This window comes from Rhinolophus sinicus, linkage group LG02 (assembly GCF_036562045.2).
Source record: "Rhinolophus sinicus isolate RSC01 linkage group LG02, ASM3656204v1, whole genome shotgun sequence".
Taxonomy (NCBI): domain Eukaryota; kingdom Metazoa; phylum Chordata; class Mammalia; order Chiroptera; family Rhinolophidae; genus Rhinolophus; species Rhinolophus sinicus.
The window spans coordinates 168,696,358-168,723,291 of NC_133752.1; the positions used below are offsets into that span (position 1 = coordinate 168,696,358).

General features: G+C 37.9%; 1 protein-coding gene across 20 annotated transcripts in view; it reads right to left on the reverse strand.

The window, feature by feature from the left end:
* Positions 1-23,035, reverse strand: part of PLEKHA5 (pleckstrin homology domain containing A5) — a 204,977-nt gene extending 181,942 nt beyond the window's left edge. For 3 of the 20 annotated variants that reach the window (XM_019714643.2, XM_019714636.2, XM_074325958.1), the window contains exons 1-3: positions 22,553-23,010; positions 22,323-22,402; positions 19,831-19,888 (exon numbers count right to left, since the gene is read on the reverse strand). In XM_019714643.2, the coding sequence (XP_019570202.2) occupies positions 19,831-19,888; positions 22,323-22,402; positions 22,553-22,644 (230 nt within the window). In that variant the 5' untranslated portion in view covers positions 22,645-23,010. Of the gene's footprint in view, positions 1-19,830; positions 19,889-22,322; positions 22,403-22,552 lie in introns of all 20 variants that reach the window. The other 17 variants (XR_012494037.1, XR_012494038.1, XM_019714631.2 and 14 more) reach the window with 11 other exon arrangements.
* Between the last annotated feature and the right edge of the window lie 3,899 nt (positions 23,036-26,934).

Here is a 26,934-nt window from a genome sequence, read left to right on the forward strand (position 1 = left end):
TATTTAAATGCATTTTTTATATCGATATTTTCAATTCAGGATGGGTTTATTGGGACCTTAAGTCTAGGAGCATCTGTATTTGGGTCAGTAAGGTGTTATCGTGCTCAGTTCCACAGAAGCTGTCACTATTCTGCTGCGTGTGTTTGATTACAAGAAAGTAACTCTATCTATGATAGAATCTTGTCACCTAAGTGAAGGCCTTGGCAATCTTGAGTGCAGAGCAGTAACAAATTTTAGATAGAGATTAATAATATTTTATGCCCAAGTCTATGATTCACACCCTTAACTTACCATCTTTTGCATATTTGACTCCAATCTGATTCTAAGCAGCCCACATTTGAAGTCCAGAAGATGGTGATTCCAAAGATAATCTACAGGTCCTCAAACCACACTAGATCAGGCAGATGTCTGACTAAAGACTAACCGAGCAACACACAAATGGAACCTGAAGAAAAATCAAGGTTTTGGGACTTCATAGGAAAGGATCTTGCTTTCTCCATTCCTGGCAGAGTCTCTCTTACTAGATAGAGCTAGGTTCATTATTCAGAAGCATCTAATAAAAGCATTTTTATTTAATCTCATGATCAAAACAGGTTTAGGATTGTCTGGATTTCCTTCTTGCCAAGTAAAACAGCCGATAATATAAAATCACACCTAAGTTACTTTACATAGAGCTTATCTTCCCAGTATGTGACTACCAGGTTCCAGATAAGGACTAGCAAGCAACATAAAGAAATATAAGAACTAGAAAGGGAAAGGATAAAAGAACTGGAAAGGAAAAAAAAATTGTCATAACTTACAGAAGACTGATAAATAATTATGTTAAAATTAAGAATTATATTCATCAAAAGAACCCTTTAAAGAAAGTGAAGGCAAGCTACAAACTCAAAGAATAAATTTGTAAAAGACTACCTATAATAAACAAAAACATCATAAGGAAAAAGACACCAAGAAAAGTGGACGGAAGATACAGGCATTTCACAAAGGAAGAAACATGAATACACAATAAACTTAATAAAAGATGCTTAATTTCATTACTCTTGCAAATTCAAAATAAAAGCCACAATAAGAAAACATTCGACAACCACCAGACTGGCAAAAATGTAAAAAGTTGGGCAATATCAACTGCTGGTGAAGATATGAAGCAGCAAGAATTCATATACTACTAGAGGGATTACAACAGCACCAGCACTTTGGAAAATAGATTTATCCAATAAAGCTGAAACGTGCATACCTTACCACCTCAATTTTACTCCTACTCATTTTTCTAGAGAAATCCTTACAAATGTGCATGAGGACACATACAATAATGTTCACATAACTGCCATAAAATGGGAAACAAATGTCCACCAATAGGAAATGATTAAGTTATAGCATAATCATACACTGACATGCTAGTCATAAAAAATAAACTATTTCTTAGATGAAGCTCACAAATAATTACATTTAACAAAATAAGCAAATCACACATAGAATACCTCTACTTTTGTAAAGATTAAAAAAAAGGCAGTGGAAATTAAACCATTAACAGACATAGGTGGTAAAATTTAAAGAAAACCATAAAAATGTTACAAACACAAAATAAGGGATGGTGGCTGCCTATGGGGGGAGGAATGGGATTAAGTGGGGCAAGAGGAAGCTTCAAAGGTCTGAGACATGTTCTGTATCTAAAGCTGAGTATCACGTGCAGTGGTAAAAGTCACCTTATTTTTCTTTGTCTGACAAATGTTATATTCATTTGGTATGTATTAAATGTTTCATAATGAAATTAAACATACTTAAAAAGATCTTAAAAGTCTTAGATCAGATAGATATAAGCAATAGTGGAATAAATATTTCACCACAGAGATTAGACTATTGCTTATTGCATAAAATACTCACCTGTATTGCACACTTTAAACTGCACAGATTATTTTAACCTGCCTCCCCCTTTCATTGGAACAAGTATGACCAAAAGGTTAAAAGCAAGCAAGTAATTACTATTAATTATTCTACATGTTACAAAGTCCCTATTTATGAGCTTATACTTAAATTATTTCCTGGTGGTTCCGGGAATCTGCAAAATCTTCCACTGCTGTCATTTCTACTTTGTTGCCTATTAGGCAACTGTTTGTTTAAAGATTATGAAATTTTGCTCCGGTTCATCACACAGTTTAAACTTTCAAGAGACTAACAGCAAAAAGAAGAGATTAAACATTTACGTTTAAAATATCTATTAATACCAAAGTAAAAAACTTTGACCAAAAAATGGAAAATATTAATCTGAAAATCCTGATCCCATGGATTTTAGACTTGACTTAGTACTTGATACATAGCACTACATAAATTAATTAAATCACTGTCCTTTAATATTTGTATATCATTAATGTTTCATATTTTTAAATAGTTTATATTTGGAAAACATCACTTCTAATAAAAAGGTATTTAAAATATTCGAAAAAACCTACAGTGAAAATACTCAAGCAATACATGAGTATATATGTATCTGTTCGGTATGTAAGCTCCCAAGAGTTCCCAATATGTCTACCTAAACCGCTTTTACACAGGCAGATCCCAGAAATTCCTGGGTTGACCTCTCTATCTTTGGCCATATGAGTCATGGCCACTGTTAGTCTCAGGGTGACTTTTCTCTAAGATTGTACTGAACCTAAATCCATCAAGCCTCTCAATGCCCACGTTCATACCATCTCTATTCCATTTCCCAATCCATCCCTTGACCCAGCATTAGCCCTAAGAAGCTCTGCTCTCTCTCCCTGACCTAGCCTCCACTCTACCTCTAGCTTGTAAACTAACCTACCTGTGGAATGGTGTGCTCTATCATTGGCAAACTCCCCCATAGCCTCAACTTCTTCTCAAAGCATTACCCCAATATCCTGGCTGTTAAGGACTCCCCCTGAGGACAGCAGCTGTGCTGCCGCATTTTCTCAAACAACAGCTGTTTACTCCCTATTAAAGGTCCTTCAACCACCTGAACCATTCATTTTTCTTAACCCCAGGACCCTGTCATGCCCATCTGAAACCACTACTTCAGTGACCACACTGCATCAACACAACACTCAACCTCTAGCATGCGTGTTTAATTACTCTCCCTCTGGTGATTCTCTGGTCTTGGGAGAATCTCTATCCCAAGCCATTAGATTTCTTCTTGCTCCACTTCCCTCCTTCCAAAACTGAAGTCCAATGGTCTTAACATTTCAACAAATTTATCACACCTTAAACTGTCATGCTCATCGGCCTTCATTGCATTAATCTGGAAAAATGCTTTGTGGCTCCAACTATTCATTTTCTCTAAGCTCCCACTGCCATGACCCTCCCTAAAGATTCCATAAATACTCAATGAAGGTATACGAGGTACCAGAGATAGCACATAGTACTCTGTATTTTAACAAGTTACTGACTTGTTTATCACAAAATTTTTATTACAAATATTCAATATTTACTGAGCATCTCCTAAGAAGAAGGCACTATTCTAAGCTCAGAATTCAGGAGTGAACAGGTCAGAAGGGGTCCTGATCTTGTGAAGCTTACATCCCAGTGAGGGAAGACAAATGACAAAAGTAAATAAACAAAAACTTGAGGCAGTGGTAATTGCCATGAGGAAAATAAAACATAGTAACATGACAGCAGGTGCCTGGTCAATGCGATTAGGGTGTGGGCAAGATACAGGCATAACTCAGACATTATGGGTTCAGTTCTAGACCACTGCAATAAAGCAAGTACCACAATATAGCGAGTCATAACCTCTTTGCTGGTGGAGGGTCTTGCCTTCAATTTGTAAAAAACATAATATCTGTGAAGTGTAATAAAGCAAAACACAATAAAATGAGGTATGCCTGTACTTGAAAGCCTTCTTGGAAACACAGAAACCTACAGCATTTTCCTCACCTCCCACAACAGGAACACTAGAGGCCATTCTGAACCTTAATCTGACATGACCCTAATGAGACTCAATACATCATCAAAAGGTAAAATTACCCTACTCTGCAACATTTAGGAGCTGTTTTAATAAAGAAAAGAATCTCACACACACCCACTTAACTTTCTATGTAACTGAAGAAATACATGATCAGTAGTGTGACCATGATAAAGTGTAATCCCATATTTGAGACACAGGAACTGTAAAATTCAACTGGGTTGTGTAATTCTTTGGGCAGGTGTACTATATGGATTACAAAAATCTTCCAATTCTTCATCCTTCCCTGTATCCACAAACTTTGCAATATGAGCTTCCAACTCTTCCCTCCAAAGGTGGAATCTGTTTATCCACTCCTTGAATGCAGGCTGGCCTTGTGACTTTCTTTGGCCAACAGAAAGCAATGGAAGTGACAAGGGCTGTCCAAATTCAGAGCCCAGGCCTGAAGAAACATAGAGCACTTCTGCTTACTCGCTTGGACACCTGCCTTCACCAGAAGAGCAAGCCTAATGGAGGATGAGAGATCACATAAAAGACAGCTGAGTCATTCCCGCCATCCCAGATAATGCCGTTCTAGACCAACCACGATGAGCAAAGTTTCCTACTTGACCCACAGCTGATCTCAGACAAGAGTAAACCCAACAGAAACTAGAGGAAATGCCCCGCCAATTCAGGGAGGGACCTGTGCACAATAATATAATTCTTATTTTAAGCCACTGCATTTTTGGATGGTTTGTTATACAGCAGTAACTAATACAGCAAGATTAATTAATCATATTTGTTCAACTTAGATAATCTATTACATTTCTCCTTTAATGTTTTTGAGGAACTGAAGCCAAAAATTGTAACATTTTAATTTCAGGTTCTTCTGCAATGAGGCTTTAATAGCAGGCCAGGCAGGAACTGTTACATACAGAAAGGATTTAGAACCCCATCACAGGATTCTATTTCTCCTATCAATAATACTGCTTGTTTTCAAATTTAGAATTTCTTTTGCAGCTCCGCTGAGTAAGAAACAGCAGCTGGACTGAAAATCATTCATATCAGAATAACGAGGGGCTAGCTTGATATTGTAAAAATGTGGATTATTAGGCAAATGTTCAGAAACAGACCCGAGATTCCACTGTATAAGAAAAATATAAGTAGCTGATTTCCTTGTCCTTTCATCATTCTTTTCTAAAACACAGACATTTCTCAGTGTGAACTATTTCTGAGAAACATATCTATTTTTCCAAATTCAAAAGAATTGCTTTACATTTTTGCACACTGTCTACTACCTCCTCCAAGAGCGTAAGTACGTTTTTGGAAGTAGATATAATAAGTATACATGCTACCTTCCCTTTCCACTCATCTGGGGAAGCATAAAAGGTTTAGTGACTTGGACTTGGCCGGTCCTGTTTTCCAACCCCGTAGAGTTGTTCTGAGAATCAAATTAAGAGGGAAGAAGAGGAAAGTGTTGAGAAGGAATGTGACCTCGCTTGGCTCATTGCCCACATTTCTCAGTCCCGGCCTACTCAAGCCACTACTGGTCATGGGTTCGGCCTGTACCCTTGGGCATGCCTAAGAGTACCTGTTTTCCAGCAACTTTGCAGAACCTGTGTATTAATGCATTTTAAATACCTCAAACCTACATACGTATTTATCCAGTTGCAATCCACATTCTCTTATTCTTTCTTTTTTATTAATAAGGGGTTCAGTTCTTTTACTTCTCCCTCCATCCGCCCCCTTTTACAGACAATAATAATTTATTCCACAGTTAAATTCATTCATTTTAAAAGTATAAAACATGCTTTTATAAAACAGCAACACCTATATTCAAAATTGCCTTTTCATAGTCACTCCTGAGTACACCGTGTCATATACTGCTTTCCTTACAATTCAGTTCGACCTGCCTACGTAAGAGTCCCTAATGTTACAATACCTTGAATTCTTTACTACCCTGGAGAACATAGTCAAACTAGGTCCTGCCTTTTATCTCCAGCTTTGGACAACAGCTACTTTACCCTTTAAGGAAAGTCTTCCTCAGTGCCACTGGGCATTTTAAAAATAAACTGATTGCTAATACCTAAGTCCCAGGGCTTTCTTAAATATAAAACATTTTAAAAACCAAATATGTATATTATTACGTGTACACTGCACTATCACTAACAAACACTTCTTGCTTATCATGTGCAACGGTACCTACTTTTAAGAGGTTTAAAATCTACACAGGATGATGACTTAACCACTATCAGTAGGACAAGCATTTTAAGCTCTGTTCCAACATAAATGACACCGAAGCGTATTCTCACATATACCCATTGTTATGAACCAGCAAAACAAATACCCATGTATTTCCTATCTAGACCATGTTTTATAGTTTTTCCAAGTTTGTTGACATAAATTAACTCATAACATCATAAGCCTATAAAACAGGCAAGACAAGAATTATCCTCTCCATTTATACATGAAGAAACTGGTACATAATAGGATGAAGCGATTTTCTCAGAGTAGTTAGGTGAACAGAGGTAACAGAGCCAGCCAAGGTCTGGCCTATGGCTACCGTCCACTTCACTGCAGTACTCACGTCACACAAGCTTACAAATATGCACACTGGGATCACACAACAGAGTGTGTTCCTCCTGGCAAATCTAACTGGCCTGGAAAGGGCCAAAATCGTATTGTGCTCTCAACTCCGGATTTCCTAGGGAGATACTCACTAAACCTCCCGATGGGCTGCGGTTAGGTTAGCACCCGTTTACACTTATTTTTAAATCACAATAAGAAAAAAAAAAAAAGCTTACTAAAATGTAAGACATGGAGTAGCAGCAACACACGTACATAATTTATAAATAAAGACACATATAATGAGACTGTATAACGAAAAACTTTTTAATTGTAGGGGTGCACAACCAACGTATTTTGATTATCTCTACTAAGCTAACTGGTCCAGACATCAAAAATACAAGTAAATATCCAACATAAATCATTAAGAAAAATAACAAGAGAGAAATATACAAAATCTATGGAAGAGACAATTCACAGAAGAGACTCAGACAGGCAACAAATAAAGGAAAAGAGGCCAACCGTGGCCAAAACCAGGAACATACAAATTCAAACAAGATACCATTTTGTCCATTAGATTACTTAACACTTAAGTCTGGTAATACCAAGTGCTGGCAAGGATTATTCAGGAAAGAATAATCCGATCTGCTCCATGATGCAAGGGTAAAAATGGTGAAGACTTTTTGGAAGACAGTTGGCCTAATTATAAACCATAAATTAAAGCAAACCATAAATGAATCTAAACGTGACTGTCAAATGGCTCCAATAATTGGCCCAACTTCAATTCCCAAAGGAATCTAGGAAGTGTATGCACTGTTATCATTTGGGACTTTCTGATTCATTACACAGTCAGTTTTTCACAATGTGTCACTTCTAATCACTGTTTTTTTTTTACTCCATGGACTTACTGAAAAATATTGTTTTTCATTAATTTTATAAGTATGCTTTTAATCATTTCAATATTTTTGGACCCCAGTTATAATGTTTAGCAGGATTTTACTGTCTTTATCTAAAGCTAAAATACACATACTGCCTAACTCAGCAATTCCACAGCTAACAACTGTTTTATAAAAATATTTACACATAACCACAACGTTTATGTGTAAGTGTGTTCACTACAACACTTTTAGAAATTGAGAAAAAAATGAAAAACACTAAATGCCCAACAATAGGTGTATAGCTAAATTATTAAAACATGTTTTACAGCTATCGAAAGAATAGTGTTGACTTCTAACTACTAATATGAAAAGTCCTAAGATGTTTATTAAATAAGAAGGAAATCAAAGAATAGTACATAAAGGATAAGCTTATTTTTGTTAAGCAATAGAAACATTGTCCTATAAATCTCCCTTAGAGTGCAGAGGGCTATCTGTCTAACCTTAAATTGTCATTGATAATTACTTATTAAGTCACATGAGTTCATCCAAAGGTCAAGTTGACAACTCAGTGAAGCACTTAAAAAAAAAAAATCACACTCACACAAATACATACATAGGTGAACTTCCTTCCTCTTCCTTCCCCTCCTCTCCCTCCCTCCCGTCCTTCCATATATATATATATATATATATATATATATATCCATCTACCAATCCATCCATCCATTCACCCATATAACCCTGGCACTACTGTCTTCATCACTAGTATAGGTACTTTGATCCTCATCTAGGAATTCTGCTACAGCTTTTTCACTCAGCAATGGGAAAGAGCAACCCTGGTACAAAACATGGGTATTTTGTAAACTCATCCAGCATAAGATACCAATTACTGATACCTTATACTACCAATTATATTAACTGTCAATGTGAAACCAAGATGAACAAAAGCTTACGACTCAATTTCCTCAAGTACTGAAATGTTTTGAACTACTTGGGCTTATGTGCAAACTCATGAATTGCTTCTACTTTTTGGTTTATGGCTTTAGAATACAAATTCATAGATATTACATTAAAGATAGTAAATACACCCACATACTTACCTAAGCCCTTGCAAACACCACTAACTTATTACAATATGCTTTCTTACTGATCCAGAAGTTGGTCTCTCCAAACCTTCTGAATACAGTGCTCCAAAGTGCTACTGCTAATCAATTAAGAGTTGGAACGCTAGTTGAAACTTATTTACCATCTCTGGTAGTCCATTACATCAACAAACCACACCTCTTGGTATTCACAGGCTTGTGTAGTCCTCTCCCACTTTTGATTTTGGCCTTGCTCATGTGACTTGCTTTGGTTAACAGGACATAAGCCAGCACACTGGGGCTTGTCCTCTCGGAATGTTCCCTCTTAGAAGCCAGCTGCCATGTTATGAAGAAATTCTAAACAGACCCCCAGGTGGTAAGAGGCCATGAGGAGAAAGACACTGGACATTCCAGCCACGTCCAGTTCTAGCTGAATATATCTGCATGAGTAACCTCAGTTACACCACACAGAAGAAGAGCCTAGCTAAGCCAAGTCAACCCCAAAAAAGGTGAGGAATTATAAATTGTTGTTTTAAGCCACTAAGTTTTGGGGCTGTTGGTTATGTAGCAGCAGAAACTAAAAACCTAATCAATGTTCCTAAACATCTGAATCACTAATAACAATCCACATAGATTCTCCATCAGTTAGTTACCTTTCAATTTCATCAATCCAATCAAGAATATTGCATGTTGGAGAAATGGCAGTACTTTCATACATATATACTGCAAAAGAGAATACAAATCTGTACAAAATTTAGCAAAATGTTTAGTAATGAACCTTTTTAAAACCTCAAATCCTTTTCCAATAATTCCAAGTCTAGGAAACAGACATGCATAAGAATGTTCTATAAGAATTTTTCTCATAGCAAAAACCTGGAAACAACATAGCCATATAACAATAGAGGAATGATTAAACTATTATATATTCATAAGACAGAACATCATAGTTATTAAAAAAATCCATTGAGTATATAATGACATGAGCACACACAATATAAATTTAATGAAAATAGTATTCAACACAGTATTAGCAATAAGACCAAATCTTTAAAAATATATATGCATACGATTATGCACATATACTGAAATATTAATAGAAATTCTCTCTGCATAACAGGAGTGGGTGATTTTTATTTTTTCCTCCTTTATACTCATCACTCAGTATTTCCCAAATGTTCTATAATAAAAATACATTACTTCTATAATCAGAAAAAACATTTAACATTATAAAACAGATTAGGAAAACACACACAAATTAAACGTAGACGTATTATTTATTTGATGCTTATTGTTTGATTTGGAATCCTTTGATACTTTACTCCATTTTTTCCAATGCCAACATTATTAAAGTGCATCTATATTCTATGACGGAACTAATTTTTCAATATAAATGTAGTACAACCAATGAATTTTGAACAGAGAAAAAAATCTGACACTAAGTTGAACATGTTACTTTCCCTTTATCATTGCTTTCTACTACAAAACAGGGCAAGGAGTTCCTTAGTTCTTTTCAAGACTCTGCCATACTGTCCTATTTTACTGAGTTTTAAATTTTAGGTTGAACAGCTTAACAATAAATTATTTAATAAAATAGGTATTACCAGTTTCCCCCAAAATAAGACCTAACCAGAAAATAAGCCATAGCATGATTTTTTAGGGTGCTCATAATATAAAATAAGCCCTAATGCGTCTTTTGGAGCAAAAATTAGTATAAGACCCGGTCTTATTTTCTGGGAAATAACAGAAGGGCTTATATTACGAGCATCCTGAAAAAACATGCTATGGCTTATTTTCCTGTTAGGTCTTATTTTCGGGGAAAACATGGTATATACTCCTTCAACCAAGTTCAGCAAAAGCTGTTGAAATTGATTCAATATGAAGACTAAAACTATTTTTCATCTCAGAGGCAATTTTTTTTTTTAAGACCATGCCTATACAAAGAAATAACATGTGTAACATATTGGGAAGGGATAGGAGAAAGAAAACAAAAATCTCATGGGAGGCACATAGCAAGCAAGTTTTGGTAGCATTACTGAAGCACTGACACTGGGAATTATTCTCTGAAGTGGCCAGTGATTCCAGAAGAACCAGAGGGAATCAATCCCTGGCCTACCACAGATGACAGTGACGGTCTACTGCCTTGGTTTCCTCCATCTCCCTTGCTTACAACAGCCAGTATAGGGTCGGTCCTCAGTATTCACTTCCTCTTCATTCTCCCAGATCCAGTCCTCAACCATCCTGCATAGCTTCAACTACTCCTTCTGCAATGTAACGCAAAATGCTTCCTTGAAGAGCAGTGATAATATCAATAGTCTGGAGGGATTCTTTTGGGTGCTTCAAAAGTTACTGGCCACTCCGGAGAATAATTCCCAAATAGCTCAGAAGCTACTCCTAAGTGGCCAAGAAGCCCCCCACGTGGCTCTGAAACGTCTATCACCTGCACAACATGAGGACTCCTTTCTGTTTCTCGCAGGTTTCTACAGGACCCACTGACTTCCATATTTTAAGATTTGGTCTACATTCTCTTTACCCATACTATTTATGTCAGTACAGACTTCAGCATCTCGCTTGTTCTCTGGAAACCACAGCAGCCTAAACTGTGAAAGTCTGTAATGGAAACAGCACGGACCATGGCAAGGTCTGGGTTTCTGCTGTCTCTAAAAATGCCTCCTGGGTCTCTGCCCTGTCTTGGATTTATCATGGATCTGGGCCTACAGTGAGGCTTCCGAGCATATCCTGTCTGTCTCTTGGAGGAGAATCACATAAACCAAACTTTGATAAACAGCTGATTTACTAACTCAGGTTGGGTTGGAAATGTCAACAGAGAATATTTACATTTCAGAAAAAGCCAAATTATTAAGTTTCTAAATCGCGTGAAATTAAGTTGACTGTCATCATCAAACTTCATTCAATCAAGAAATATTTATTGAGGAACTACTATGAGAAAGCCTTTGGCTGAGGGACTAAAAATACAGCAATGAACAAGACTGCTTTTCATGAAGCTTTCCAAGCATAAGGAGCGCAGGCAAACAGGTATTAAACTAAGTGTTGCCTTGCTTCTAACATATACCTCTTAAATACACTGTTTCTGAAATAAGGATCAAGGGGTTTATTTAACACGATCATCTCTCTCTCTTTTCCCCCTGAAACGCTGTTATTAAATCAATGGTAACTGATAATCACGGGTAGCTTAAAAGAAATATGGTGATTATACAATTAAATATTTAACCATAATCCTGTTAAGTGCTAAGAAGTATAAAGTGAGAATCTGATGGGGGACAGAACTTACTCTGGAGGGGCTCCACTAGCCTCCAAAATCTTGTCTTAACACAGCAATGACCCTTTCAAAGGGTGAAGCCAGATGACGAGTCTCCTCCTCTGCTCAGACCTGCTACGGCTCCCCACTTCCCTGAGTAACAGCCAGTTACATCAACCAATGAGACCCCACAGTCCTGCCCATTACATCTCTGATCTCTCCTCCTTTTTCTCCTACACTCATTCCTCGTTCCTCTTCTCCTGAACCTTCCTACCTTACTCTATTTTTTTCTTATAGCTTTTATATATTCTCACATATATACAATTTACTTATTATGTGCACTTTGTCTGACATTCTCTCCCCTACCATCCCACTCCCCAAAAGGGTAGAGTTTTTCGGTCTATTTTGTTTAGGGATGATATAATCTAATTACCAAGGCACATAATTGGGCGTTCAAAATGTGGTGAAGACAATGAAAGAAAGAATGCATCCGGGAACAACTGACTGGAAAACCTTGCTGCTGGGACTGAGATAATAATCAAAATCAGTTGGCTAAGCCTTGCTCTGTATTAGATACTAGGGAACAACTTCTGCTATAGTTTTTTTTTTTATTCTCTTTTCTAAATTCGCAAATCACACCAATCCCATCCCAAGCCTTTCTTTAGACATGGCAACTCTCTCACTCAGGTTATGGTCCAATTTCAAGCCCAAGATGCTAGTTATTCTTTATCTTTCAGGTGATTTGGCTCTGCTCTATTCTGATCTACTATGTGGGGATTTCACAGCTGAACTTTCAGAGGCAGCAGGCTTAATCTTGTGTTTGTGAGAAACGCCTCTTCCAGTAAACCCCATTCCTCTCCACATATCTGGTCAAATCTTGATGTGTTGGGACAGCCGGATGGCTCAGTTGGTTAGAGCGCGAGCTCTGAGCAACAGGGTTGCTGGTCTGGTTCCCACATGGGCCAGTGGGCTGCACCCTCCACAACTAGATTGAGGGACAATGGCTTGGAGCTGATGGGCCCTGGAGAAACACATTGTTCCCCAATAAAATTTATTGGGGGAAAAAAAAAAAGCTTGATGTGTTCTTCACAGCATTTATCACAGTCTACAATGATACATTTGTGGTTATTTTATTACTGTTTATCCTACTAATTTAACTATAAGCTCCTTCAGAGCAAGGTCCATGTCTATTTTATTTACAAAGCCTAAATCACCTGGCACACAGTAAATAGTAAGTATTTGTTGAATGAATAATTGGATGGATGAATATGACATTTCCAGCTTGGATCTATATGTACGTAGATAATTAGGTTGCTGACAGGATTTGGCAGGGGAGGGAGCTGTGCTTCTTGTTCATAAGGAAGGAATAAAAGATAACGTTGGGAGTCCTATGGAAAGGCCGTATTTTAGCCACCTAAAATGCTGTCTCCTCAAGATAAGCAGCTCAAACATCAAACCATCATTAACACTGCCACCTAACGTTCCCCCACCACCATCACCTACTCCTTTAATCTGGTCAAGGGGACCAATCATTCTTGTAGCCACTCAGACACAAAGGCTTTGAGTGGCTTTTGACCTCTTTTTCTCTGTCAACCTCCGAGCTCAGCAAGATTTCTAAGGCCTGTCAACTCCTCTTTAATATCTTTGATCAATGGCTTCCTTCCTTTCCATTCCCACTGCTACCTACTTGGTTCAGTCTACCTCCCAGATGACAGCCACAGACCCAGAATTGGTCTCCTTGATTTCAGGCTTGCCCCTTTCTAATCCATGCTGACTATATTAAAATTTCCCTTAAAACCCTCACTTTACACTACCATGTTTCCCCGAAAATAAGACCTAGCCGGACATTCAGCTCTAATGCGTCTGTTGGAGCAAAAATTAATATAAGACCTGGTCTTATTTTACTAATTTTTGCTCCAACAGACGCATTAGAGCTGAATGTCCGGCTAGGTCTTATTTTCGGGGAAACACGGTATTAATGCTACACCAAAAGACATCTGCAATGGATTGCCTAGAAAATAAAAAGTTCAGCCTGACATTCGAAGACCAGACACAATATAGCTCCAAACAGTATTCCTAGTTCTACCTCCCATGATTGTAGCATTTTCTATGCTGACGTCACTTACCAACAGGGTATTATCACTATTCATCACATACATTATACATATTCCCCACCCCTATGAATTTGTCCCACCGTTCATTTGTGTCAACCCATTGGAATTCCATCCATACCCCCAGGCCTACCTCTTCCTTTAAGCCTTTCCAGGACAGTCCAGCCTAATTTGCCTCTTCCTTCTCTGATTTCTTATGACACCATCTGACAGACAACTAGTGCCCTTTTTTTACACTATTAACTCCAATTTACACACACAGATACGTGTAACTTTTCACCAATTAACCCCAACTAATGCACATCTATTATAGAAAAATGAAAAGGTCATAGGAGAAGAGAACTTGTCAACAAATGCTAAGAAACTGTGTCTTTCATAGGACAGACAGAGGTGGGCAGATAGGGTGTTTACATCCGGTTAGTCTCCAGGGTATCCAACTCCGACTTACCTAACAAATTTTATCTTTTCCTACTCTTCATTTCTCCCCCCTCCCCCCTCCTAAACATACATCAGCTTTGAGAATATGATAAAATAAACAAGAGGGGTCTATCTGGATTAAAGGGAAAAATCATTTGAGAAATCCAGAAAGGGTTTTCAAAATGCAACCACTTGAGTTGTGGGGGATCCTCTTGTTCTATCCCAATTAACTCCTTCAAAGGAGCCAGCATTGTACCACCATTGTGGACACCGCTTACTCAGAGGGTGACTGGAGGCCAGGCATTACGCTATACTTGGGAGCTGCAAGGAGAAGACACCGGGCAGGCCTGGTCTTGAGCAGTGGTCCTGGGGCTAAAACAGAAGGACACTGGGATTCCAGGATAAAATTCACTGTTTGGAAGTTCTGGCAATCCAATCTTGAAACTCGAAGTGCATTTTATCATGGAAACACTGTTATCTATGGTAAACTTTCCTACTCTGTCACAGAAGCTCTTCTTTCCCTTTATGAAGATGCCATTTTTAAGTCACGTTTGTTCCATTTTTTGTTTGAGTGTCTATTTCTCCTACTAGAATGGAGGCTCCAGGAAAGCAGGGTCCCTGCTGTGTAGCCCCCCAGTGAATTTCCAAGCCCCTAGAACAGTGCCTGGCATTTACTAGGCACTCCTCAGTGGATGCAAAGGAATGACCAAATCCCAAGACCCTGTTATTATACCAGTAAACAGGTTGTTAAAAGGTTAAACAAGCTTTTATTTGTAGGCAGGCCTACTAACCTAACCACTATGCTTGTTTCTATGAACGAGTATCTCTAGTCCTAAGCAACCAACTTCTGTTGGGATACATACTGCAGGACCTGCTTATACTGTCCTGTACTTTTAGGTATAGAAGGGCTTTAGCCCAGAGACCTTAATTTGCATGCTAGTGACTAATAATGAAGGTATATGATCTACAATAGATCTTAGTCTCTTTAAGTTTCAGTTTCATCATCTAAAAAAAAAAAAAAGAAAGAAAAAGATAACAAAGGGATATTGAGAAGATTAAACTAGTTTAATGCTATGCTGAAATGCCTAGCCCTAAATAAGTCCGTATTTCCCACACCATCTCCCTCTTTTAATACATTACATGTCTTTATATTACAAACTCCTTGAAGGTTGTTCACAGTTGTGTTGTGCCCCCTAAATCAGCATAAAGTGTTTTATACTGGTAAGAATACATATTACAGTCCAAACTCTATTATGAATATGAAAAAGAAACACAATGTCCATGAATTGTTCTGAAGCATTATATGGTTATTGCTTTAGGAATCAAAATCCAATTATAATATTACAGAACTAAAGTATACCAAACAATTTTAAATATCAAATACATAGTAATATATTCTAACATTCTTGTGGCAATTATGTTATGTTCCCCATCTTCACTCATATTTTAGAATGTGATCATCTATGAAGAAACAGACTTTTTTCCTCATGCAACCTTACACAGCTACTTCTTATAAGAACTCCCTTCACTGCAGGTTAAATTGAAATTCTCAGCACATTATATCCAGCTATTGCAGATACTGAAATAAAACTTCATTAGTCAAAAATCAAGCACTGCTCTATTTGCATATCTAAGAAAAAGTTCAGTTTTCAGAACTTAAAATTTTAAGTCAAGAAAAAAGCATTATGAAAATGTAATCTCAAAATTTACATATTATTTTATTATCCTGAAATGACTGTTTTGATCCCCAATCCTGCCACATAAAACAATGACCTTTAAATAATCAAAACAATGTTTTTCACTACTCAGAGAGCATTGTTTTAAGATTTACTTGGCACTTGAACCATCTTAAAGCTTTGAAACACAAAGGAATAGTCAATGACACATCCATTTTAAGCTACCATATGACCTGCCATTACAGAGTCTTCAAGTGATAGTTTCAAGGAGTAAGCAGAAAGCTTTATAACTTTCAAATACATAAGATTATTTTCTGTACTTAATGGGCTAAGTTATTTGATTATTTAAAGCTATACTTTATAAATTATGAAATTCACTGTAATTTTCACATTCTTCCTAAAGATAAATAGTATGAATTAAGTTTTAAAAGCAAAATGGAAACTCAATAATCAAACTCTATGTACATGTATTTACACACACCATAATAAAGTAATTTAAAGGCTAACTAGCTTAAGATACACAGAAAAACTACTTTTCTCAGAAAAAAAATCAAAGTATTAAATATTTATATTTAAGATAAAGAATTAATTTTCAAATATTAACATTTTCTGGCTAGATGAATTTAGAGTAATATGCATTCTTTATATTTTTTGGTCTGTTACCTAACTATAAACTTTTATTAAAAACCAATTTCAAAATGTGTATAAAATAAACTGATTATCCAACTCATATCTGTACTACTCTTACTCTAATCAAGTCCTTTGTTGACATTAGCACTATTAACTGTTTCCGTGAAGCTCTGCAGGGAAGATATGTATGTACACAACGTAAAAAATGCAGCAACACAAAGAACTCTGGCACTCCATACTTCATACTTATCTATGGTTATCTGTACAAAGCTTAAAGAGACAGACTAAAATAGTTACGCAAGTAGGAAACCTAAGTAGCTTTCTCTGTTTCCCACATCATCTCTTCTTGGCACCGTGAGTTCAGTATTTTGTAGAATACTGTAAATTCCCAGAATAGCACATAATTCAAAGAAATTAAAAAATGGGATGGAGTTTGGAAGTTGCCCTTTCCAGTCAGCCTAATTTAAAGATGTGACTATTGAGCTCTAAAGTCTGTAAGAGGTTCAAGACCACTGTCCAGCTCATCCAGCTCTTCCCACTCTTCCCCACTCCGATCGATGCTCTTTTCCTTACCACCCACATTGATTCAATCAATACCAAAATATTATCCAAAGATAATTCTTTCTGGCAATCTGCCATTCTGAACAACAACTAACACTTGTTCAGCAGAGAAATAATTTGAGTTAAATGTACCTCACTTGGGAATGAAAGTAGAAATAACTCAAGTTCTTTAGGTCTCCCTTCTTGCTAAGGGAGCCTCCAAGAACCACAGGATTAGGAATAAGCAAGAGGCTGAGGTGTTTTTTACTGGCCTATCTTCCCCCTTCCCATGTGAACAAAACCCACTCTGCTTATTCTATCACCTCATTTTCTTGTAATTTGATGAATAACCTTTCTTTATCTAAGAGAGAACCAACAATGAGAAATATATTCACCAATATGAATCACTTTCCTACTTCAGACTTCTTTCTTCTACTCCAAACATTCTAAATATAGTTCATGTTTCTGCTGTTTCTCATCTTGCTGTCTTTGCAGACTATAAGTTTCAAAACAACAGCATGTTTCTGTTGTTTTATTACGTGGTGTAACAATGGAAATAGTAATTCTGCTGACTGTTTTCATGATTAAAATGAGATTCAGACGTGGTAATGTATGCAAAAGCACTTTTTAAACTGCAAAGTTTAAGACAGAAGTAGTGTCCTATTGTATTTGAATGACAAAGCATCCTAATTGCTCATAACAATACAAGTAAGTAAAAAAGTTTCTATGAAACTACAGCCTACATTAGGGATTTAACTAATCTTAAAAGAAATCAGTCTTCTGATATGAAACCCAAAAAGGAAAAGCAGTAGCATCTGCCATTCGACAAATCATATATTTGTCAATGGTAATTTTACGTAAAAAAAAGTTTAATGTGACATGTTTCTATAATATGCTCAATTTTAGAATAAATTACTTTCATAACCTAAATTATTTACGGTTACTTTTAAATAATTATTGCCTAGCTATTTATACCACACGATTAAAACCCACTAGTTTAAAAATGTCTTCAGAGTTAAAGTAAAATTACAGCTTTCTTAATATTGTCCTCATATTCCTCAGAAACATACTTAGGCATAACACTCAAATAAGATTCTAATTTGTTTTGGTCAACACAAAAGAAAGTCAAAAGGGCTAGTAAAACAAAAGAAAACAGTCTCTCCAACAGCTTAGTTCTAAATTAAAACACATATTCTGCCCATACAGAGTAACATTTTGTACTGTCAAATAAACATTCATCTAAGAATGCACATATTCACAGAAATTAAAATATTGAGAATTGTTCTTATTCCTATTCTTGTAAGATCAGCAAGGCTTAATGTACAGTAGTTAACATTATAGTGGATAAAAATAAATGAATTCCATCTTTCTTCAGAAATATCAATACTACATCCAAAAAAGTATCACTTTTCATTGTAATTAAAACTCACTTTAATTCAGCACAAAAACAACCACTAGAAAAAAATACTTGGTGACTCTGCACTTCACTCACTTTTATTTTTTAGATCATCTAATAATGCATAACGCAATCTCCAAACAAAAGATGTAACTGAAAAGTATCCAGAGAAGGACCACATCATAAAAATCACTCCATTCCTGTATCTTATTTCTCCTTCCTCTACCTCCAACATCCAAAAGCAAGCATTCTTAATACCTATAATTATCCCTTGACATTTTATACATATATATGTGTGTGTGTGTGTATCATGTGTGTATATATATATATATATATAATTTTTTTAGAATGATATAGATGTATATCATTCTAAAAAATGTTAAAACCATGCAAGTAATTATAATTTAGTGGAAGCATGGCATGATCTTAAAAATGTCACTTAGTAAAATACCTTACAGGAACTGACAGAATAAAAGTAGACTTAGCTATGTAGCTGTTGTTATCAATAAATTATTGACATCGCAACCAAATCTTGTATTTAAGCATTCTCTTTCAAGCTTCAGTTCCTTAAAATTAAATAAAAAAATTTAAAACCACAAAAACAAGCTCTAAGTAAATAAGTTTCTAATATAAAATGAAGATAAAACCACCTTTATTTTCCCTTGGGGGATAAAAAATTTTTCCTACATAATGTTAACCTAGGCATTGTATACATGTCTCCAAGTACTACCAAGTTAACTGTGAATAGAAATTGGTTCAATATTTTATAGAATTAATTTAAAGGTTAGGACTGACTGATCAGTTCTCCTCTATATGCTCCACTGAAAGTCTTTTATTCAATCACAAACGTCAGTAAAACATTTAGATATATTTTTAGAACTTAGATATATTTAAATAAACGGAAGCAAATTACAAATGCCTAAAGAGATGTTTGTGAAATATTCACTATTTCACTATTTATTTGTTATTACTTTTAGCCCTGTCATTGATCATCAAACTGTAACCTAGCTTTACATCACTTTTGCTACTCATCAACAGCTCAGGTCAAAAAACACATAAACAGAATTCACTTAAAAAGAACAAAAAAAGATGCTCAAGACAAAATATTATAATGCTCTATCACCCAGGAATATCCACAGAAGGACTAAAAATATAATTGCGGCCATAAACAATCTAATATCCAAATCAATGAATGTCCAGGCAAATAACAAGAAAAGTAAGAGTGGCATCTTTTCTCTCAAAATTCCAACACTGTATAAAGGATAAAGTCAGTATTATACGATAACCCTTAAATAAAAACCATGATCCTATCTAGACATACAACTATTCAACTGAAGATCAATCACAACATTCAAATTAGCAAGGAGAAAATTCATAATAAAAAACTCACTTTATATAGTATCTTGCACCTTCAAAAGTATATGCTTCTTCCCAGCCAGTGGGCAAATCTAAAAAACACATATTACACAATTAGTATTACTTCAATGGGACAGCAAAATAAGTTTCAACCCATTTTAATTATTCTTTTTCATGATAAGCTATTTTTTATTAAGTAGGTTTCTAACCCTCCAACCCCCAAAAAAGTGTTGGACTGGTAATAAAACTCATAGTTGATATATTATTTTTGGCAAAATGGCAATTCAATTGAAAACCACCAGAAAAGTATCGCAATATTACAGATATGTCACGATTACATACATTAATGATTAGAGTAGAGAGGAACAATACTTTGGCATCCAAAAAACGAAAGGAAAGCCTTCGAATCCTAGGTAAAATACCCATGAACTGTTGGCCAAAAAAAACCCCACAAAAACAAAAAAAACCCAAAACACTGCGTAAAAGGCAACACCTGCTTCTTCTTAGGTATTAGGTTGGTGCAAAAGTAATTGTGGTTTAAAAGGTTAAAAATAATTGCAAAAACTGAAGTTACTTTTGCACCAATCTATACGTTGTGTCTATTTAAGACTATACTTTTCAGCTACATAAATGAATCCATCCAGGAAGTGTCACTGATGAGAAAGAACTTCCTAAATAATCAGGGGAAAAGAAATCTGACATCACACACTTATACATATGTGTTTCGATAGACTTGACTTTAAAAGATTTGTAGTTTCAAGTAATACACCTGCCAATAATTCAGGTGAACCATGATAACTTTATGTGCTATATATTACTTACAAATGACTAGTGGCTTGGATTTAATCAAACCTCTCTAAAATAAAAAGCCGTTGATATGTCTACAAAGGCAGTCAAAGCAAAGTAAACCAAACCAGAAAAAAATCATGACCGTCTTTAAAAAAAAAATTAACGTGAAATCATTAAGATAATTTTTCTGTGGTATGAATATGATCAAATCTGTGGGGGTAAATGGGATATAAATTTACATTGCACATAACCAAAATAAGCAAGAAACAATTCTACAACATGATTAAGCTGAATAATTTAAATACCATGTTGGCTTCTGAAATAAATTTGTTACTACTACCCATAAGGCAAAGAGGCCAGCAAAGTTGAAATGTGTATGCAAAACACTGAAAGGTATATTGAGGTCAAAGACTGCTCTGGGGAGTTAAGAAATATGACGATGTTATTAGTCAGAAATGCCTTTAAAAATGTAACCTCATGTTTGCTACACCAACCTTCCCTTTCCTCCTCCACCTTTTTGCAAATTTGGAAACATTAGTCACTTCAGTGAGAACTCCAGAATTTTAAAAGAAAAGGCAGGTTTGTTCAATATGCCGGCAACTTGAAGGGATCCACAGAATTTCAGAGTTGGAGTGAAAGTACTATCCTGAAAGCACTGCTGAAGCCGGCCTCACCTCCGACCTTAACTGTTCTCAAGCCTTTCCAATCACCAGAAATAGAGGCAGGCCAGTAAGAGAACACGTTACGTTTCAAAGACAAACAAGTTTCACGAATGTAAACAAAGAACGACAAAAGAAAGCCAGACCAGCACTGAAGCTACCACCAGCCCTGCTCCGTCCACCTCAACTCATATTTAGCATTCAAACAAGCTACCAAAGGCTCCAGAGAGGTCAGCTTCCCCGCCGACTCCCTCCAATTAGGGCACAAATGCCCACACACGGGACACCCCCTTGCACGCCCACCGCCTCCTGGCGGTCTGTGCAACCTCAGTATTGCTGCCGGGGACTTTGAATCTGGCTGGCCAGCAACTGCAGCTGCAAAAGCCTCCTCCGGCTCCTGCTGCTCCTCTGGTGGCAGGAGGAGCAGCGCCCAGCGTTTTCTGAGCTGTTCTTGGTCACAGAGAGGATCGCAGCACCCCCCAAACTCCTCTCCTCCTCCTCCTCCTCAATCAGCCATCTACCCACAAATTCCAGCTAAGAGGATGAGGAAGCTGCACAGCAGGAGGCTGCTCTCCCGGGAGGAGGGAGAGAATGTGAATACATTATCCGGGCGGACCAGTGGCAGGGTCCCGGGCTGCGGGGAAGGGAGTGGGAAAGGACTTCGTAAAGGTTGAAAGGGCGGGGTGGGGGAAGTCTTGGGAGAGTAGGAGAATTCAGGAGTGACTGCCGGAGGAAAAACTCTGGATTCCAGGTTTCCTGCGAGACGGGAGTCGGCCACCACAAGGACAGGGGGGGTGTCCAGGTTGGGATAGGGGAGAGGGCACAGGAAGAGGGCGCCGTCTCCAAGTGGTGATGAAAGGCTGCGGAGAAGAGAGGTGTCCAGAGACTCGAGAGAACTCGGCGGTGGAGCCCCTGTGGCCCCTCTACCTGCGGCCGCCCCCGCCAGCCTCCGCCCCACCTCTCTGCCTCCGGGGGACGACGGCTCCGGGCAGGTTGCCGGGAGGCTGGCGGCCCGGGCTCTGCCGCCTCCTCCCGACGGATCCCAACTCCGCTCGGGCCCGGCCGGGCTCAGCGTTACCTGTGCTCTGCCGCCGGTGCCCGGTGACCACTGCCTCGCCGGTGACGGGGTGCAGCCAGGTGGTGCTCTTCGCCTCCTCGCTGCAGGGGTGAGAGAAGGGGCAGAGACGGAGCGTGAGCGGGGGCGCGGGAGGAGCCGCGGGGCTGAAGCTGCACAGACCGGGCTCGCTCTCCCCCTTGTCGCCAGCCTCCCGCACCCTCCGGGCCCCCGCGCCGTCCCCGGCTCTTTACTTGATGAAGAAGACTCGGCCGCCCCTGGTGATCCCGTAAGTCCAGGACCGGGGCAGGGAGCAGATCCACTCCAGGTTCAGATCCGCCGCCATGTCTGATCCCCAGCCGCTGCCGCCGCCGCCGCCTTCTCCTACTGCCGCCGCGGGAGGAGGGATCGAGCGAGCGAGCTAAGGGAGCGCGGAACGAGCGCGGCCGGAGCGCGCCTCACCGGCCCGGCGCGCCCCCGCGCGCGCTCTACCCCCTCGGGCGGCGCCCGCCCCGCCGCCCGGGCTGGGTCGGGCCCGCGTCGCCGCCCCTCCGCATCCTCAGCGGCCGCCGGCCGGCCGCCCAGCCGCCGCGCTCGGGGGGTGGGCGGGCGGCGCCGCGCCCCGAAACCGGACCCCTCCCTCGCGCCCCTCTCTAGCTCCCGCCCCACCTCGCCCCAAGGAAGGTTTCGGGATCGATTAAAAAAAAAAAAAAAAAAAAAACACGTCCTCTGCCCCCAGGGCTTTGCCCCAAGGCTTCCCAGCCCCGAGCGCGATTCAAGGGGAGTGAAATGTCCGCTCTCCGGATTGCTCTCTCTTTCAAACAACAAAATCACAGCATCTGAGCTTTGTTTTGTAAGACCAATTGGATATCCAAGAGATTCTTCAAAATATATACTATATATACATATATCTATCTATCTGTACATATTATATATATATATATGTATATATTTAAAATAGAAAGCTGTTTTTATTAAAGCACACGAAAGACTTTTCCTGTTTGTGTTTTGTGTGCCAGATATCACAGGCTTGACTAGTTATCATGGACCAGTGAAATGAGTAGATTCAGGCTTGCCAAAACAAATTTTCCTTTTCTTAGGCCTCTTAAATCATATAATGCTTTATAAAATAAAAACTTGCCTTTTACTCTTACATTTTTTTAAATATTCACTTATTGTCAATCTTGATTTCTGCCTTTCACTATCTCACATAAATTCCAATAATAGCTAACTTTACAGAGTCCTTGAAATGGTGTACATTTTAATCCCCACAACGACCCTATAGATGCTATTAGAATCCCCATTTTCCAGATGGGAAAAACGAGGTTTAAAAAACAGTAACTTGCCCAAGGTCATAGTGTCAAAGCCTGGAGGCAAACTGGCTCTAGTATTTCAAAAGTCTTTTTGTATAATCGCACTACTATACTTATTTTAATAGTCATGTTTATCTCATTCCCCACACACCTTTTTGTTCTTTGAACTAGAGAAAGGCAGATTTCACTGCAAGTGAGGACTGCTCTCTTAACACCACCTAAGAGTACTTGCCTCTTCCCATTGTGTCTGGTCCTCAGCTACACTTGGAACTGCTTATGAATCTTTGCAGCAAGATGACTCATTCCAACAGAATACACAGTTCAATAATAATAGTACTACAGTACTTGGTATTCTTACAGCACCTTTTTCTCACCAGCATTGGGTGCCTCTGAAACATTATCTCATTCATCTTCCCAGTAGCTCCAAGAGGCGAATAATAATCTTTTTCAATATTTAAGGAAACTAAGGCATAGAAAGGGTAAATGACCTTGGCTAACGCCATATCCCGCAAGTCCGGTGGGGCCTGGATAAGGATGAAGCTTTATGGACTTTTTCTCCCTTACTCTAATTCCTCAAGGCCATTATATCTTTGGTGAAAAGGAGTCTGCAATTACTGCTATAATTTTCCTGTCTATCTGGATACACAGGGGAAAAAAATAATGTCACTTTAATGTTTTCTCTTCTTGGTTCCTTTGCATTCTCCTCCTTCATTTCACTACTTATTACTTCTTGACATCTTATCTCCTGCCCAGTCTGTGGAAAAGATGACTTTTTTTTTTTTTTTTTAATCAATGAATAACTAAAAGGAAATGTTCCACATTACCATCACTGGTCACTGGATATATAACATTGCAAGAAATTATATTGTGCTACCATTACAAATTTAAAAATCTAAATCTAAAGCAAATCTTTTAAATATCAAGTAACTCTCAGACTAGCCACAATGTTTGACTTTTTGACTGTATTGCTGAGAAGTCTTTAAGTTAACCGTATGTTGTATGGAGATTCTTTTAAGCTGTGAATCTTTGATTTCATAAGAGTCATTAATGCAAGGAATATTTCAAAAAGTGACAGAGATTCACTTAATAAAAATATGTCTCTTAATAAATTGCATTCACAGTGCTTAAATGGTCACCTAAAATCTCAAGTACAATTCTATAATATGTCCCAAAATTTAGGAAAAGCAGTAAATAAAAAACTTAGCAACATACATACAAAATGAGGCATGCTTTGGGGAAATAATGATCCTCAGGCTTCCAGGAGCTAATAAAAGCAGCTTCATACATTAGGGTTTTGGGCATTCTAGATAATTTTCACTCTTAATGAGTAAAATTGTGTTTTTCATAAAATTTTTCTAGAGTGCCCTTTCTCTATAACGGTACTGCCTGATCTGATCTGCTTTACTTCCAGTTACATGTATATGTGTGTCTCCTTCACTGCAGGAGGCTAAGAATCATGTCTTCCCCATCACTGAATCCTCCCCAACCTTGAGTCAGTACTAGAATGGTTATTGAATTGCATTTTCTTCCCATGCTTCAACTTTCCAATAGAGTTATTTTCAAATAACACATCCCTGTTTTTATCACCCCATACCTCTTCAATAACTGACTCATTCCTAAACTCATATCTAACCTCTGCTTTTTATTGCATTTTTTATATTTCCAGCCTAGGAGACTTCAATTCCTTATATCATGATCTGCCTTTTTGTGGAGTATTATCCTATGATTATTGCAGCTTCTCTGAAAAAAAGAAGAGTTAAAAGTACTGAGCACTAAAAATAAACATAATTCTATTCAGACATAGAGGGCAATCCTTGTTCTAAAGAACTGCCAGTTCAAATGTAACAGAAAAATACACACGGTAGCAAGGAAAACTGAAAGGAAAGTTTGATAAAATATGAAAAAACAAACAGAACAAGGTGACAGCAAATCAGCCCCATCCCCCCTTACAGGTAATGAAAAAAGCATGAGCTGTAGAAAGCAGAAGAGGCTCTTGAGAAAGAAATTCCTTTTTCTATCAAGAAACATCTCGTATTCATAAACATTAATGTTTATTAAAATCTACCAACAAAGTTTTGTAACTTTGATTAGGTTGTCTTTCCAAATATATTTGTTACGTTATACGTTTTGTTACATTATCAGTTCACAAAATAGAGAATATTGTAAACAGTTCCTTTGGTCAACTGCAGAGTGTTATGTATCATGAAATGTTGTAAGAAAGGGCAAAGTAGAGAATCCAATTAGCTTATTGGAAGTCTGGGCAGAAGGGATGGAGACTTAGGGTCTAAAACAGGGATGAAAAATAATATGTAGAAGCCAATTTATTAGAGATTTTTTTTCTGTTAAGGAATAAACTGATAAGAGTTATGGATAAAATTATTTCACTCATTCATTCAACAACCATAAATAAGATCTCAATTGCATGCCAGCCATTCTTCTGGGTGATAGGGATTGAAGAATTTGTCCTGCTTTGGGCATCTTAGAAAGGGAGATGGAGACACGCATATTTAAGTATAATGTGGGAAGTAGCATATCTGTCCTTATAGAAATAAACCTTCCATAACAGTTGTTTTCCAAGCATGTCCTGTGAAACACTCAAAGCCAGTCTCAAACTACAGTCTTTTAATATTGATGTTTTGGAGAGCTCTTCAATTATGAATGGGGACCATTGTATGGGGACCATGTAGCAGCAACAGTTACCCAGCTGTTGGCTTATCCCTATGCTACAGCTAGGGTTCTAGACTAAGTTGGCATCTGCCTGGAAGCTTGAGAATAAGAGGGAAGGAGATAGTTCAAAAACGTCCTCAAGGAATTTATGTCTGAACCCATAGACTTGTTCAAATTAAACAGCTCTTCCTTTACCCCAATCAGCAAAATTCCAATCATCTACTTCTCGCTTTGCTATAAAAGGAAAAGACCAAAATTCCAATGGTGAAGAATTAAGAAGTTTGGTATAATGTAGGGGCAGGGGGCTGGATAGAGTGTGGGGACATTCAGTCAGGAGTCTGACCAAATTTTATACCTGGCTTTGTCATTAATTAGCTGTATGACTGAACAAATCATTTAACCTCCATTCCCCATTCAAAGCTCTGGCTCCTCATCCATAAAGAGGACTGATCTATTTAAGACATTACGTGTGATTGTTTTTTTCCCTCTAAAGTCCTCTGCTTTTATAGGGTGAGCACTCCAGTGGCTGAAGTTAGGGATGTTTTGTCACAGTGGATAGACAAAGGTAAAATGCCTGCTGTATAGAACTGTTTGGGATTTTCTGCTACGTAGATGGTTTGTCCATAGAAAAGTTTGAAAGAGCAAGTTGCAGCATT